Below are 15406 nucleotides of genomic sequence, written 5' to 3'. Positions count from 1 at the left end.
GTCTTGGTTTTGGGGTTTGCCCTCCATTTGATGATGGATGTTTATTTTCTTCATTTCCCCACGTGCAAGTTGGCTTCTTGTGAGGATCCAGCAGGTCCCTGGTGTTACTGCAGCCCCTTGGGGGTCCCGGGAGGCTCTGCTCAGGGCAGCGTCCTCCATCTCGCGCCTCCTTCGGCCCTTTCCTATCCTCGTTAGGGACGGGAACGAACCCGCACCACTTCCCACAGGGCCACATCACCGTGCCCTGATGCTGTCGATGAGCCAGTGCACCCACGTGGGCAGCGAGGAGCCGCTTTGGGCACGAGGGCATCTCCTCACCCTCTCTTCTCCCCTCTCTCCCCTAGATTTTAGCTGCGTTGGAGAAGGACGAGCAGGCCCGGAGGCAGCGACTGAGGAGTAAGCTGGAGCAGGCGATTGACACAATGGCCTTAAGCAGCTGAGACGGCGGCAGCGCGGTGCCAGCGTCCCGGGCAGCGGAGGCGGCAGGAGGGAGGGCCGGCCAGCGGCAGCCACGGGCAGAAGAAGACTTTGGGGCTGGGGCCGGCCGGACCCGTGGGAGCCGATGTGCCTCCGCACGCTTTCCACGAACGAACAAGGAAACCTCGCGCTTTAGCGAAAAAAAAAACCCAACAAAAAAAACCCAAAACAAATCCCAATGACAGCAGCAACATCGATAAACCCCCCGACACACACACGCAACCCTCCCCCCGATCCATCCGGGACGCAGCAGGGACCTTGCAGAGGGGTGATGCCGGGCGGAGGAGAAGGGGGTCGCCTGCCCCATGGACCCGCTGGGCAGCCCTTGCCCGGGCAGAGCCCCTGAGCCCGCCAGGAAGGAGGGTTGGGACCGCGGGGCTTGCTTGGATGGCGTTTGGATGTTGTTGTTACTTTGGTGGAGGGGGGGTGGGCTCCTATTTTTACTGTACTTGACTTGCTCTCTCCTCCTTCCCCCCAGCTGGCCACCCCCTCTCCTCCTCCTCCTCCTCTCTCTTTTTCTGTCTCTTCCCCCTTCTCTCTCTCTGGCCTTCTGCCACTAGTGTTAACTGCTATATTTGCACAATTTACATGAGACAAACAACATTTTTAATTTAAAGGAAAAAAAATTATAACAAAAAATGGGAGGGGAAAAAAAAAAGATTCTAAATTTTTGCAACAAACTAACAAAAACGGATTCAAAAAATAAGCTAAAGGACTGATGCTGGGGAGATTTGGGGGTGGGGGCAGTAGGGGTGGGCAGGAAAGGGAGAAATCCCTGAGCTTTGATATTTCTTAAAATATGTCCTGTGCCATGTTTTATTTGAATGTTGTTTAGTGCGGAAAAAAAAATCGAAAAAAAAACCAAAAAAAAAAAAAGGTGGGAGTTTTGTTAGCTGGATAGTTGCTTTTATTTAAATGCTGCTGGAGTGGTGCTGGAGGTCACGATCAGGGAGGAAGGGTGATCCCAAGGTTGGTTTTTCTTTTCCCGGGGGATCACTGAGGGATGGTTGATGTTTTGTTGAGCTCATCCTTGTTTTCTGGTCCGGTGGCCATGGGGAGGTCTGGGCACCACTGCCCGCGTCTGCCTGTCCCGGGAGCCCGGGGGCGATGCGGGGGCTTGGGTGCTGTCGGGAGGGCTCGTGGAGAGCCAGCCCGGGTTTTTTTTTTGACAGATCCCCTCACTCTGGGGCAGCCTTGATGAAGCCCCTTTATTTTTTCCCCCCTCATCATCTTTTTGTGCTGATGCAGGGGAAGGGACCGGATCCCTGGGGAAAGGGGAGGCTGCCCCTCCGCATCTCCTGACCAGGATCCTCCCCCCCCGCCCCCGGCAAACCCTGGGGCATCCAGCCCACAGAGGGACCGGGATGCTCAGCCGCCTTGCTGTTGCCCGCTCCCCCACCCCGGGAAGCCCAAACATGTGCAGGACTTTCCACCTGAGACTGACCTTTCTTTCTCTGTCTTTTCCTTCTTTCTCCCCCTTTCTCTCCTTGCTGTCACCCCCTCTCCCCTCTGCCACCTCTGCCCTGCCGGGGGGGGGTTCGCTGGAAACCTGGGGCGTCTCCCTTGGTTACCCCCTTCAAAATGTCAGATCCTTGCGGGTTTGTGCTTTCCAGAGATGAAAAGGTGCCGAATGCTACCTCGAATGGCAGCAGGTAACCGAAAACTTCCAAAAAAATGAGCAAACCCCTTTCCTTTTCTGTACCGAGAGCTCCCGTTGCTGCTCGGGCCACGGCAGACGGGACCAAACTCCCAGGAGCGGGTGGCTGTCGAAATCCAAGTGGAAAGAAGCCCAGCTGATTTCTGTCCGTTCCCTTAAATTGCGAGTTAAGGTGGGGAGAGGGAGAAATAATGAAGTTTTTAATTAAAAAAAAGAAATAATAAAAGTGTGTATATATATATATGTGGTTACAATCTAATTCTCATGCCCCAGTGGGGTGCTGTATAGTTAACTGAAGGAGAATCGAACCAATATAAATATGAAATGAATTTACACAGCCAGTTAAAACAAAACAAACAACAACTACAAAAAAAAAAAGTTTACCAAATGGTCTGGAAGAAATTTCCAAGCCTTTCTCACCATGTAGAACAATCGTTTGAAGCCTGCACATCTCTCATTATGTTGTAATTTTGTTTGGTTTTGTTTTGTTTTAATAAGGAGGGAAAGGAGAAGATGCTGATTAAAAAAAAAAAAAAAACCAACCAAGAACAAAAAACCCAACCACAACAGCAAAAATATGTTTGAAAAAGAAGTAATAATTGTTTCCCAAACCTACGAACCCCAAGCTGTCGCTGGATTTCTGAGAGCTGTGGGCTGTTGCATGACTGTGCTAGATTTTAGTCTGAGTTGATCTTTTTAAGAAACAGAAGAAAAAAAAAACCATAAAACAAAAAAACCTGCAAGTGTTGAATATTAGAGGTTTGTTTAGACCTGTTACCTATTTTTTTTATTTGAAATTAATTTGTCACTTTCTTGTCCAAAAGAAAAAAAACTAAAAGCAAAAAGAAAGACTTCAGAGGTTCACATCTCAAGTGTGGTACTCTGAGAGCCTTAAAGGACAGCTGTGTGCCCGCCCGCCCCGCGCCGGGACCATCATCGCCGGCTGCCAGTGTCTCCCTGGGCACTCTGGTGGGACAAAATCCTCCTGAGGGGCTTCTCAGGGGGGTCCTTTGCAGAACTCGCTGCTGCCGCGATAGGGCGGAGGGGTGCCCGCGGCTCCCTTTGGTGCAAGGTTGGCCCAAAGCTTCTTCCTCACACCGCTGCCGTCTGCGCAGCGTTGGCGGAGGTCCTGGAAATCGCCTGGAGGACAGCGGCCGTGTGTTGGTGGTCATTGCGATCCGGTGGAAGGGCAGCGGTTGCTTTGAAGTGTCTATCCGAAAGTGGCGTGGGTCCTGCCTGTTGCATTGGTAAGAGTTTTTGGGAGCTTCTGTTGCTGTTGAGGAAGCCAAGCATGTAGTTTTTGTGGCGATTGAGAGGGCATGGTGGGACCCTCCCTCTTGCTGGCCAGAGAGGATGGAGATGTGTTTCTAAGAGCATCCCCCTGAAAATTCTCTCATTGGTGAATGAGGGCTGGAAGCACCGTTAAGAGCAGAGCGTTTATTAGCCTGTGGCTTTTCCAGCAGCAACGCTGTGGGTGCTCCCTTGGCTGGGCTGGAGAGACAGGCGAGTTTCTTGGCCGTGGTGGGCCTGGGTTGGGTTTGGGCAGCAGAGAGGTTCCTGGGGAACTCGTGCCAGGCAGGCTGGCAGTGCCATGGCATGGCTGTGCTCTCTGGGCTCCCCTTGCTGAGACCCTCTTGGGCTGTAGCCTGGCTCTTCCCACCTCATGATGATGCTGAGAGCCCATGGTGTGGTCCTGGGGATGAGTTCCCGTTGGCTTCCTCCTGGGGAGCTTTGGGGTGTCTGCGGTTTGCTCCACCAAAGGATGCCCCCAGCACCTCCCCACCCCTCCGGGGTCCCCTTGCTGCCTCTAACGGGGGGGTGGCAGTCAGTGGGGTGGGCATTGCAATGCTGTCCACAGCCTCCGGCGCTTCTTGGTGCTACCTATGCCTTTCGCGTGATGCCCAGCGTCCTTAATCGTGCCAGGCAGCCCGTCCTTCCTCCCTCGCCCCAGCCTGGCAGGGGGCAGAGCCAGGCTGGCAGTCCCCGTCTAGCCCTGCCTAGGAGCAAGGAGAGGTGGGGAGAGGCTGGGAAGCAGTCGCAGGACTCCTCTTACTGGTGGTATTGCCTGTGCCCCAAAATGGGGTGAGATGGAGAAGCACCCCTGCTCTGAGCCTGTGTTTTGGGGAGCTCCCCCTCTGCCCCCCGCTGTCGGAGGCAGCTGGACCCCACGGGCTGCTCCCCGACTGCTGCAGCAAGCGGGTCCCTCCCTGTGCCCCCCCAGCTCACATTGCCTTTTCTCTTCTGTTTGGGGTTCAAAAAAATGTACAGTCCAGCCTGGAAGTGTCCCCCATGCCTGGCCCCGGTGTCCCCCTCCAGCAGGAGCCCCGTGCCACCCCCGGGGCTGGCCCCAGCCTTGGGTCGGGGAGCAGGGGGATGGGGAGCAGGGTCCCCCCTAGGCTCTCCCGGTCCCGACCAAAGCGCACAATGAGCTGTCCTTTAAGAAAACAGGGGGAACCTAACGCGGACCTGGCGAAAGGCAGAGAATTTTAATAGTTTTAAAAAATTACATGGGGAAAAAAAATAAAAATCCAGAGTCCTGATTACCTTTCTGTGATTGTTTCAGACTTGAAGCAACAGGCCAGTGCGGCTGGTCAAATGCCCTTTGATCGTGTAAATATCCTGCTATTTCCTATTTTAATGTTCTTCAGATTTAGTACTTGTAAATAAACACACGCATCAAGGAGAGATTAAACATTTTTGCTAAAACCGGTGTCTCGCCTGTTTTTGGGGGCGATGCAGGCGGGAGAGGTGGGCGGCTTTGGGGAAGGGCCGTTCCCGGGAGCAGCGGCCGAATCTGTGGCAGCACCGGGGTGGCACGATGCAAAACGGCATCGGGATGTGACGGCATCACTGGGGCCGCCGGGTGCACGTATGGGGACGAGGACCCCGAGCTGTGGCTGTTCACAGCCCCAAAATGGCTCTGGGGGCTGCTGTAGGTGGTTGCAGGGGGATTTGGATGGAGGATGTAGGCAGGGTCGGAGGAGGCTTCTCCATCAGCTGCTTTCCTGGGCAGCTTATATTTTAAACCGCTGGATTTCACTTGTTGCCTTTCAAAGCACTCGGAGCTGTTGATCAGATGCAGAGGAGCTGAATCCACTATGCTGTGAGCAGAGGTGAGGTGAGAAGAGGTAAATACCTGCCCGGCTGCAGCACCGCTTGCCAGGGTCAAAAGGTGCCGACCAGGACTGGGACAGCTTTGATTCCGCCTCTCGGCCATCCTGGTCCTTCCTCCCCCGGGGACATGAGGGGGTGACAGCACAAGTGCTTGGGGGTGGAGGGGAAGAGGTACACGGTGGTGGGTGATGCTGCAGCCACGTCTGCAGGCTCTGCAAGCTCTAGGGTAGCTTTTTCTCCAGCTCCTGGTCTTTAAGCTTTGCAAAGCCATTGTGTCACCCCGCAACTCTGGGAACCTCCGAAGTGGATTATAGGGTGTGCAGGATCCTAAAGCAAAGCACCGGGAGAGGAGGCCCAGGCCAGCGGCTGGCCACCACAGCACCCTCCTCGCGGTGGTCACCTTCCCCAGTGACGCTGGGGGATGTTCCCAGGCAGAAGAAGGTGAGTTGGGGGGGGGGGGGGTGTGTGTGTGTGTGTGCATCCCTGGGGTGTGGGGCCAGGGCTCTGCCCAGCATGCAGGCCAAAATCACACAAACTAAGCTCCTATTTTTTTTTTTTCTTAGCATCTTCCCTTCCTGGGGCCAATGTCCTGAGGGTCTGAGGCTGGCCGGGCTGGTTGTGTGCTGTGGATTGTAAATGCATCTTGTCTCTGCATTCCACATATGTATAAACTGGATGTTTTTTCTGTTTTCCCCCACAGTTTTCCTGCTCTCCAGCAAGGAGACCATCAGCAGCAAGTATTAGACTTCCACTATCTTAGCTGTAGTGCCAGTAAAACAAAGATTGATTTGATCTTTTTTTTTTCACCTCAAAAAAACCAAAGTATTCTTTCATCAATATTTCGAATGTTTAAGAAAATCATATTGGAACTGAATTTTGTTCAGGTTTCTGGAAGGATTTAATTGAGGGCAACGGGAAAAAGACCCTCAACTCCCCAGATTTTGTGGCTGCAAACACTGTCCTGGCGGCCGCGCCTCAGGCAGGGGAGTGCTCTGCTGGGTATGGAGACTTATTTAAATAACACTTCCAAAAGTTTTCAGTCCAACATGTAATGGAGCTTTTGTTGCTTTTGGGGTATTTTCAAGGCATGGGGGTGAGGATCTCTCCCCGAAGAGATCGGTTGGGTTTCTGTGGTGGCACGTCCCCATTGGATGTGTTGGAGGGGACCCCATGCTCCAGCCTGCAGCAGCCCCCCGCCGGTGCAAAAAGTGGAGCCGTCCCCTCAATGACTCCCCTCCTCGGGGGCTCAGTGCTATTGGGGTTCCCTGCCTTCCCTGGGGACAACAGCCACAGATCCTCTCCTGCTTTGGGTTGAAATTTCTTGCTGGAGGACATCTGTGTGCTGCGGCAGGGTGCAGAGAGGGGAAGGGGTGACCTTGGCACCCACCTGGGACATGCTGCTGTCCCCGTAAACCCTCTTGCTGGACCTTGTTCTCTATTCTGAGCCCTTTGCAGGCAGGATTTTTATGTTTTTTCCTCTTTCTTAACACGTGCTGTATTGTTTTACCGGGAAACAAAAGCTTAAAAACCTCCTGGCTGGCCAAATAAATAAATATCTAGTATTTCACGATCGCCAGGATGTTCTTCAATACAAATCGCACCAGTTTTCCCAAGGAGTAAGAGCTGCTGGCGCGAAGCCAGGGCCTCCAACGACAGCTACAAATGTCTTTGTTTGCCTCCTCAGTTCTAGTGCAGAGCTAAGCAGAAAAAGATTATCAAGGCCTGCAAATGATTGTGTAATCCACAAATGCACTTTATTTGATTAAATGATAAAATGTGAACCTTCCAGCAATAACATATACCGCTGCCGCCTGAGACGGCGGTAATCCAGCAAATCTGCAGCAGCCGCAGCGTGCCCGGAGCTGGCTGGGGCTCGGTGGTGAAGGCAGCCCCCTCCCCGCGGCAGCACGCCTCCCTCCGCCTGCGGCCACCCCGCCTGACCCCGGGGGTCTTGGAAGCCCCCGTGCCATCATCTTGCTCAAGCTCGGGCTCCAGGTGAGTGGCACGTCCCAGGGCACCCGTGTGGGGTCTGAAGGTCTCGCCCAGGGCTTTTTGCACAAGACCTCTATCCCTGCAGCATCGCTGTGGTCTTGTGCTTTCCTTGTGCACCTCCTTGTCCTCTCCAGCCCCGTGGAGATGCTCTCCTGCCTTTGGGCCTCATGATGTAATCCTTCTCTCATTTCTCTTACACGTGCAGTGAGGGCCAGGACACGCGCATGGTAGCACTGCTGCTGCAGAAAGCACTGCATGCTCGTGCTGTGCATCGCCTTGGGGTAAGGTGGGTGCAGGACAGACACGGGGACTCACGGTTGCAGCACGGGGATGTGTCATGTTCATGTGTCTGGGCACACGCTCGTGAACAGCCATGCACCCATGGTGTGAGTGTGAATGGCCGGTAAAACTCCTGCCTTTGGTAAGCTTCACTCCAGAAAGACAAAAGGGTTCAACTTGGGGGGGGGGTGTCTAACACCTCCTTTACCTCCCACTGATGTCCCCCCCGTGCTTGTTTTCTTCTGGTGTCACCACTGATGCGCTCAGAGCCTGAGAGGCTGAGCCTCCGGTGGCTGAGCCACTAAAGCCAGCACTAGACCCATCCTCCTCTTCAGGCTTAGCCAAAAGGCTTGCAGAAAAATCTCCCTTGCCCACTGGCCCCTGCTGCCGGGACCGAGCAGCTGGGGTGTGAGCGTGGCTGCTCTTCCAGCTGATGACAAGTCTGTAATTCATTAACAGCCAGATCTGTCCGCTTACGTGCAGAGAGCACCAGACTGCTCCTTCCCTTCCCCTCCTGCAGCGTCACTCCGGGCAGTCCTGGTCCTTCCCGCGATGCTGCTGACCCCCATCCCAGGTACCTGCAGACGAAGAGAGCAGCCGGGCTAATTGGGCTGTCCAGGTACATCGCTGCCCCCTGAACTCCATAATCCTGCAGGAAAGGGACGTGCCACACTGTCGGGGGGCACGGGGGGCCCTTGAGCAGCAAGTTCCTGCAGGAAAGAGGCTTTCGGCTCCATCTCCCTGTGTCCACAATGTTCCTTGACCAGAAGCAGCTCAGCATACATATATATATATACACACACACATGCGTAAGAGATATATAGATATATATAATACATATATAAAAAATATAACTATGTATATAATATAAATCAAAATCCAGCCAGAGTATTAACATGGGCTGCAAGTGCCAGGCCATGTGCTGGATTCATACGTTGCATGGGAAAGACCAGAGCAGCATCACGTGGCCCCACAAGTTGAAGGATACGACGGGGGGTTTCTTCCCACTCAGAGGTGATGATTAAGTTTCTTCTGAGCTGCTGGCAAAAGGAAAAAAAAAAAAAAATCCATAAATTGTGAAGGCAGTAAGGGCCGAGCAGAGCAACACCCCCTTCTTCTCCCCGCCTGGACTAATGAAAATCGCAGCCACGCTGGGAGGCGACTGGTTTATGTTTGTTCTTCGCTTTAAATGTAGTGGTAAAAAGCCCACAGTTTGGGGCTTGGATCGGAGGTGGGATCATTAGGAGGTGGCAGGCGACGGCTGATACACATTAATGTGCCGTGAGCAGTCAGAGCTTCACTGTTGTGTTTTTTTTTTTTAACTGAGGCAAATCATTGCTTCAGGAAAACGACCGTCTCCCCTGGTGGAATTAGAGCAGGGGGAAGGGGGAAAATTGATTTATCTTGAATTTTATGGCATTGGATTAACATCTCGGGAGATGTGACCCGCCCCCCCTGCAGAGCCACGGGGTGGTGGGTGGGTGACATGATTCTGGGCACTGCCGGCTGCCCCTTTTCGGAGGCTTCCCCCTTCGGAGGGGTGGGTGGTGGGGTGCGGTGGTGGGGCATGGGGAGTCCATGACCGGGAATCTCGGCCATGACTGTCAAGAGCAATTTTTCCATGCCGTGAAGTCAGTCGAGAAACACTGCTGTAGGCATCTTGTCTGTCCCTCTGGTCCCCGATGACTTGGTGGCTCACCACCATGTGCCTGGCACCACAAAATGGTGACCGCAGGCTGGCAAACCTCGGAGAGATGCTATGGCTGGGGGAGCCCCACTCCTCTGGGGGCTTTTAAGGTGGTGACTGGTGTGACTTTGCACATCCTATTTCTAGGTGTCCTTCCCAGCATCAAAACCATTGCGACGGGCTTGAGCCAGCATTCCCCTCCCTCTGGTGGAAAAAAGCAAAAAAAGTCCAATGTCCATCCCTGGGACCTGGAAGATGGCCAGGGGTGTCTCACTGTCCCCCAGCTGCAGGACGTGTCCCTCAGCAGCTGTGGTGGCACCAGCAAGGTGGCTCCTGGTAAATGATGGGGACCGGGCGGGTTATTTCAATGCTCACCTCTTCTGTATCACAAGGGATCACAATGCACGTTGTAAAATGAGTCATCGGCTCACAGACCACCCGGATCGGTCCCAGCAGGGGAAACTGAGGCACAAGAGCAGACCTGCGTCACCCAAGGTCATGCAGAAGGTTGCAGCGGGGAAGAAACTGCTCACGACCCATGCTAAAATCCCTAGGAAACACGCTTTTGTTATGGGCCCAGATGCCTGGGCCACTTTGGCTGTCACACTATCCTGAGCTGGAGTTTTATTTCTTCCCCAAACTGAATTTTTTTTTCCTTTTTTATGAACGAAATTCTCCCTTTGCAGCTCCTATTCTCTCAGGGGCTCTTCCACTCAGCGGTAGCCCAATTTCCTTTTATAGCTCGTACAATGACTGTCCTAATTACAATTAAAACCGGGAATGCTCTAATCAAATCTTTTACTATTCTAGACAAACTCAGAAAATGAGTAAAATTAGTGACACATGGCACAAAAAAAAAAAAAAGAGAGGGAAAAAAAGTGCGTGAGCTGGTGCTAATGCAGAGAGAGAGTTATAGAGGGCAGCAGGATTTCGGTGCTCATCTGCAGTAATTGGTGGTGGGGAGGAGGCACGGCACCACCGCGAAGCGGGACTCGAGCATCCCTGGAGGCTCCTCCATCCTGCTGACCCCGTGCTAGCTGGACACGTTGGTTTGAATAATCCCCCCCAGGAGTTACCATGGCAACAAAGCCTTTTGATGGTGAAAACCTTCAGCATCAAGAGTTAATCAGACCCTAAACCAAAACCGGGTTAAAGGAGGAGCAGGGATGTGTGAACAGTGGGGTCACTGGGGCAGAAGAAAGGCAGCGAGCGGAGAGTAAATAACAAGCAAGGGAGAGGGGTCTGGTGTCTACTTGAGCTCGAGCACACGGCCAGAGGGGGTTTCACTGCGATGGGAAATCACGGGGGTAAATTTGTAGGCTGGATAATTATTTTTAATTTTCTGAAGGTCTGGCTGGATGATTTTACCACCCTGCTCCATCACACCTCGCAGCTCTGCGTGCTGGGTTTGCAGGGGAAACACCAGGTGCTGTGACATGGAAGGTTGGGCACGTGTCCCACCTAGGCGGAAATGTGGTCCTCAGCTGGTGTCCTGCCAAGGGGTAGCGGTTGCTAGACCAAAGGGCTGCATGTGCCGTGGGCTTGACTCTACACGTGTTGTCAGTTCGGGTATGTGTATGTGAGCATGCTGCTCCAGACTTACCAGACAGAAATCCATGATGTGGAGATGTGGGCTCCCATGTGTTGGTGTTTGGGAAGAGACATGGAAGGAGGACTCGCGGCTCCATTTCTTGGATTAATGCTCTTGGGTCACGTAAGGATTGTAGAGGTAGCATGGAGACAGAGCCAAGGAGTTCAGCCCTTTCTGTAGTTTGCTGCTCCCGTCCGGTCTGTCATAGCTGATGGTTGTTCTTGACGCTGCCTCCTTCATAGGTGGTTTGTCTTCAGTGCTAGCATGGTTCGCAAGGGGCTGATGGAGGGCAGGGGGTGAACTGGGGTTCAGGAAAGCAAAACCTGGAGCGCTGTTCCTACCATTTGCTACCAAATGGTGAAAACTTGTACCGGAAGGCTGAAGATGTCTTTTTATGCTAGAGAGCGCAGATGTTCCCAGCTAATCTCAGTGTTATGGTGTCCAGGATTTAGGAGGTCCCTCTGACTGTAGGGTCTTGTGGAGATAAGGGGAAGGACAACATGCCATTGGGGGGAGGAACTTGTCTTCATTTTTAATGTCAGGATTTATGGGAAGAGTCTGTCTGAGATAAGGGTTAGTGTTACAGTCAGGGACAGGGTTAAAAAAAGGAGCTTTAGAATGTCTGCAGAACGGGTTGGAGCAGAAGAGCCAGGGTTGTTGGTGTGTCTCACAAAGCTTGGTACCCTGATTTTCAAATTATTTAGTATAATGAAAGACCTCATGTTGGACCTGCCCAATGCATCAGCGTTCTCCCTGTCCCAAACTGTGCTGAGATATTCCCTTAACTGCTTCTGTGAAACAACTGCAAGGTTGCAGTGTCTACCAGCAACATACAGCAGGGCTTCCACATGCTCACACTCACTACGTTTTTCCTGCTGACCCATCTAAATCTTCCTTGTTGCAATTTAATCTCCTTTCTACTGGTCCTGCTCAGCAGAGACATGAAGACCAGATTGCTCAGAGATGCTGGTTTTGGAAAGGTGTCTAACTCCTATCAGGTCCTCTCCAAGGTCTCAGGAACCTCGGTTATCTCCAACTCTCCCCCCAGATCTTATTTTTGGAGTGATCTGGAGGTTCAGCAGCGAGGGGAGCAGTCCTGTGCAAAACAAGTGACCAAATAGCTTTATATCTTAAGGTTCATCTGCTTCCCATCCCGATCATGCAGTCCCACAGCTGGATGTGCCCCGGCAGCTCCCCCGACGGAGAGGTACCCCGGAGCCGGGCGTCGATTTGGTACGGTTACAACACATTAACAAGGAGCCGGTTGCTCTCCTCACTCCTTTCCCTCACTCTCCATCTTTATTACTTTGTTAAAGTACTTTCAAGTATAATACTTATATTTTATAGGTCTGAAGCACAAGATTATTCAATTTGCTTTATAGGCCCAGTTTGATAAATCCACTTGGAAGCTCGCGCTGTGGTAATTGAAATGCACTGCCTGAGGAGGAGGGAAATTCTGCACTGGCTTCAGACTTTGCTCCTGGCCACGGCCGTCCGGTTGCAGGGCAGGAACCAGTGAAACCTGATGGGATTTACAGGGCAGGAGCTGCCGGGGGTGCCCCGGTGGGTCTGGGTGGGATGGGAGCAGGGAAGCTCCCAAGTTAATTCTTTGTTCCTCCTCTTATTCTGATCTTTCTGACCCGACCAAGCCCCAGGGGCTGTTGAACTGATGGGGCCCAAATTGAAATTACAAATTACACTGAAAGCAGGAGGATGGCCAGGAGTTCAGCGCGACGAGGACGTTTCACATACCTTCAGGAGCAGATCTGGTAATTCATCCCTGCCTGCGCTCAGCCAGCAGCAGCAGAATTTCTCAGCTGCCTCCAAATTAATTGGGGCTGAAAGTGGGCTCTTCAGGCAGAAAAAGCCTCTTGGGAGGAGTTTGACACCTTCCTCCTGGAAGGGGTGAGGTATGCGGGGGCGGAACTCTCACCTTCGCCACAGCAGCAGGAGAAAGCTGAGCCTTCAGGAAAGTTTTGGTACTTGAGGATGGGTTCGAGGCAGGGAGGGGGGCTCAGTCGTGAATCTTAGGTTCATAAGGCTTTTGGGAGCCAGTCAGTCTCTCTCACACCTACTCCACCCTCCTTTTTGGGGGCTTTGAACCAAAGCTTTGAGCTTTATGTTTATTAAGGAATAATATATCATGGTGCCTGTGACAGCGGGGACATGGTACAGTGACCCAAGAAGCCATTCCCAGCCTCATGTTACAGATGTCTTTGATGTCCAACTCTTCATTTGAAGTTTGCTAATTGGTTTTGCTTCCTGGCATTAGATGAATCTACCTGTGGCAGACCAGGTTTCTTCCAACTCAGCAGTGGCAAGAGCTCTGGGAGAGGCAGCAGTCCCCCAAAGCACATGGTTTGAAAGCTGAAGTCAGTTTTCCCATTAAAAGACGGGCTTGTCTGCTGGCAAACCTCTCATCCGCTATTGGTCTTATGATGCAGCAATGCTCAAGGCTCCGGGGAAAGCACTTGAAAAAACCACGGTTGCAGGGACCTTGCAAACCTCTGGGCCACGTCTCTGAGGGTACCTTGGCTAGAAGTTGCTGTGCTGTGTGTTGGATTGAGGTCTTTAATCCAAATGTTGTTAGAAATTTCCTCTTACTGTTCAACAAAAATATGTCAACGTTATGCTGAAAGCGATATTGATCCTACATGACACCAAATATTTTGCAAAGCCTTGGAAAATGTTGGGAATGTTTGCTATTGCTTATTGCTTGAAATATTTAGTTTTGGGTAAAAAAGATGCTAGTTTTTTTCAAATGAAAAGTTTGAAAAATGTCACAGCCAGGTCTAGTAAAGACCTCGCTAGATGGAACTGGTTGAGTGTGAAGAGGCACTGGTCTCCAGATTTCTGTCTGCCCTTAGGGCAAAAAGCTGAGTGCAGAAAGTGTGTTTTGAAGGCAGTTTTTAGGAGACAGCCCTATCTGCTTGTTCCTTCCCGCAGGCACAGAGGACAACCTTTTCTGCTCGTTCCCTGCTGGCTGTGATCAGGGGAGGTGGTGTTAGACGTAGCTGGGAGGTGCACCCCATAGCTGTGCCTCCTAACTTTCCCACCATAGCCAGGCTTTCTGTGGCAGTCGGAGGAGGGATGAGACTGTCAGCTCATTGTTTCTGCTGGAGAAGTTGCCCTTCTTTTCCTGTTTTAGACTTCATCCCCCAGGGCTGTTAATACAGCATTTCCCAGAAGGGCTAAATTTAAAGCAAATGGAAGCACATTACATTTTTGGCTCCAGTAGGTAGAACTGTATAACGCTCTGCCTTCATTTTCGCTTTCTCTCTCTCTCTGTGCAGAGAGTATATCATAGGCTGTCATTGTATTTAAATAATAAAGCAGAACCAGGATTATTTTGTACACTTTTTTCTCCTCTCTGATCTCCCCATTGAAAAATGCATGGAAAGCAACAGATGTTTCGACTTTGTAGCTTGAACCTTCTCAGCTGTTTGAAGATTTGATGTAAAGTTCTTTGAACATCAGTTTCAGAGGAGACTCTCTTAGTAACGGTTGCCATGCAAAATTCATAATTAATGAAGATTTCAGGGTTATGGTGGGTTTAAAAAATGTTATTTCATTATTAGTGTTATTATTTTGTACTATTCTTAATCAGCTTGGAGGAGCAGCATCATCCAACTGGAAGAAACAGAGTCACAACAGCACCCCAGCACGTGGCATTGAATCAGGGTGCCTTCTCCAGATTTTGCAGCTCAGTGGTAGCCAGAAGGGCTCTCTGAATAGCCACGGGGAGCACGGATGCTGATTTAGGCAGTGGCTGTTGAAAGGCACCTGGTAATTAGTTGCTGGGGTTCAGGCACTTACCTGCTGCCCACTGTATCAAAGCAAGGAGCTGATCTAACTCGGAGGACTGGATTACCCTCTAGTGGCTGCAGCTTAAATAAGAGGAGGGAAGCGTGCTTCTTGCAGACGTGGTTGTGATGTGGTAAATGCTCCTGTCCAGGGGTGCCGGCTGCAGTGCAGAGGGCAAGCCAGGGGGAATGCCAGGGCCCAGAAAGAGTACCTGCTGAAGCGTGATGCACATGCCCGGGGTAGCCGTGGTGTGATACCCGGTGCCTGACTGCCAGCACCAAGAGGGACGTTTTTGGAAGTGCTTGCTGCTGGGGATGCTGTGGCTGGGCTGCCTGGCACAGCGTCATGTTGCTGTGGCTATCACACCAGTGCGACTCTTCAGCGTCTCCTTCAGGGTGTCTAAAGCAGATGGCAGCATCACTGCAGGTAGGTGAGGAAAACCTGGAGCTCAGGGACGGGCTGTGGGTTTTCTCTTGGCTGTCCCGTGTTGCCATGTAGCAGCTGCTCCAGATATCTCTGGCATGGGATGATCCTGTTTTCTGCCATGTCAAGGGATGGGGCAGGACCATTACAGCGCTGGCCCTGGCCGTAGCACCCTGCTTAGCAACAGCAAACATGCCCCCACCCGTGCTAGCCTAGATTTTGGGCAGCCTAAATAAGACTTTTTTCCATTGGGTTCACCCACTGTTAATGCTCCAGGGAGATTTGGGCTCACAGCAGAGTGACGATCCCTTGTTTTTAGGGCAGGAAATGAGTGACTTTATGGTGTACTTGGCAATAAGCTGGCTTGTACGCAGGCAGAGAC

General features: G+C 51.9%; 1 protein-coding gene across 2 annotated transcripts in view; it reads left to right on the top strand.

Moving 5' to 3' along the window:
• PLXNA1 (plexin A1) overlaps positions 1-4828 on the top strand; it is a 123602-nt gene extending 118774 nt beyond the window's left edge. For both annotated transcript variants that reach the window (XM_054838175.1, XM_054838176.1), the window contains exon 32: positions 345-4828. In XM_054838175.1, coding sequence (XP_054694150.1) covers positions 345-440 — 96 coding nt within the window. In that variant the 3' untranslated portion in view covers positions 441-4828. The remainder of the gene's footprint in view (positions 1-344) is intronic.
• The last annotated feature ends 10578 nt before the right edge of the window (positions 4829-15406 follow it).

The sequence above is a fragment of the Grus americana genome, chromosome 11 (genome assembly GCF_028858705.1).
Source record: "Grus americana isolate bGruAme1 chromosome 11, bGruAme1.mat, whole genome shotgun sequence".
Classification (NCBI taxonomy): domain Eukaryota; kingdom Metazoa; phylum Chordata; class Aves; order Gruiformes; family Gruidae; genus Grus; species Grus americana.
This window is presented reverse-complemented; position numbering and strand designations above follow the sequence as displayed.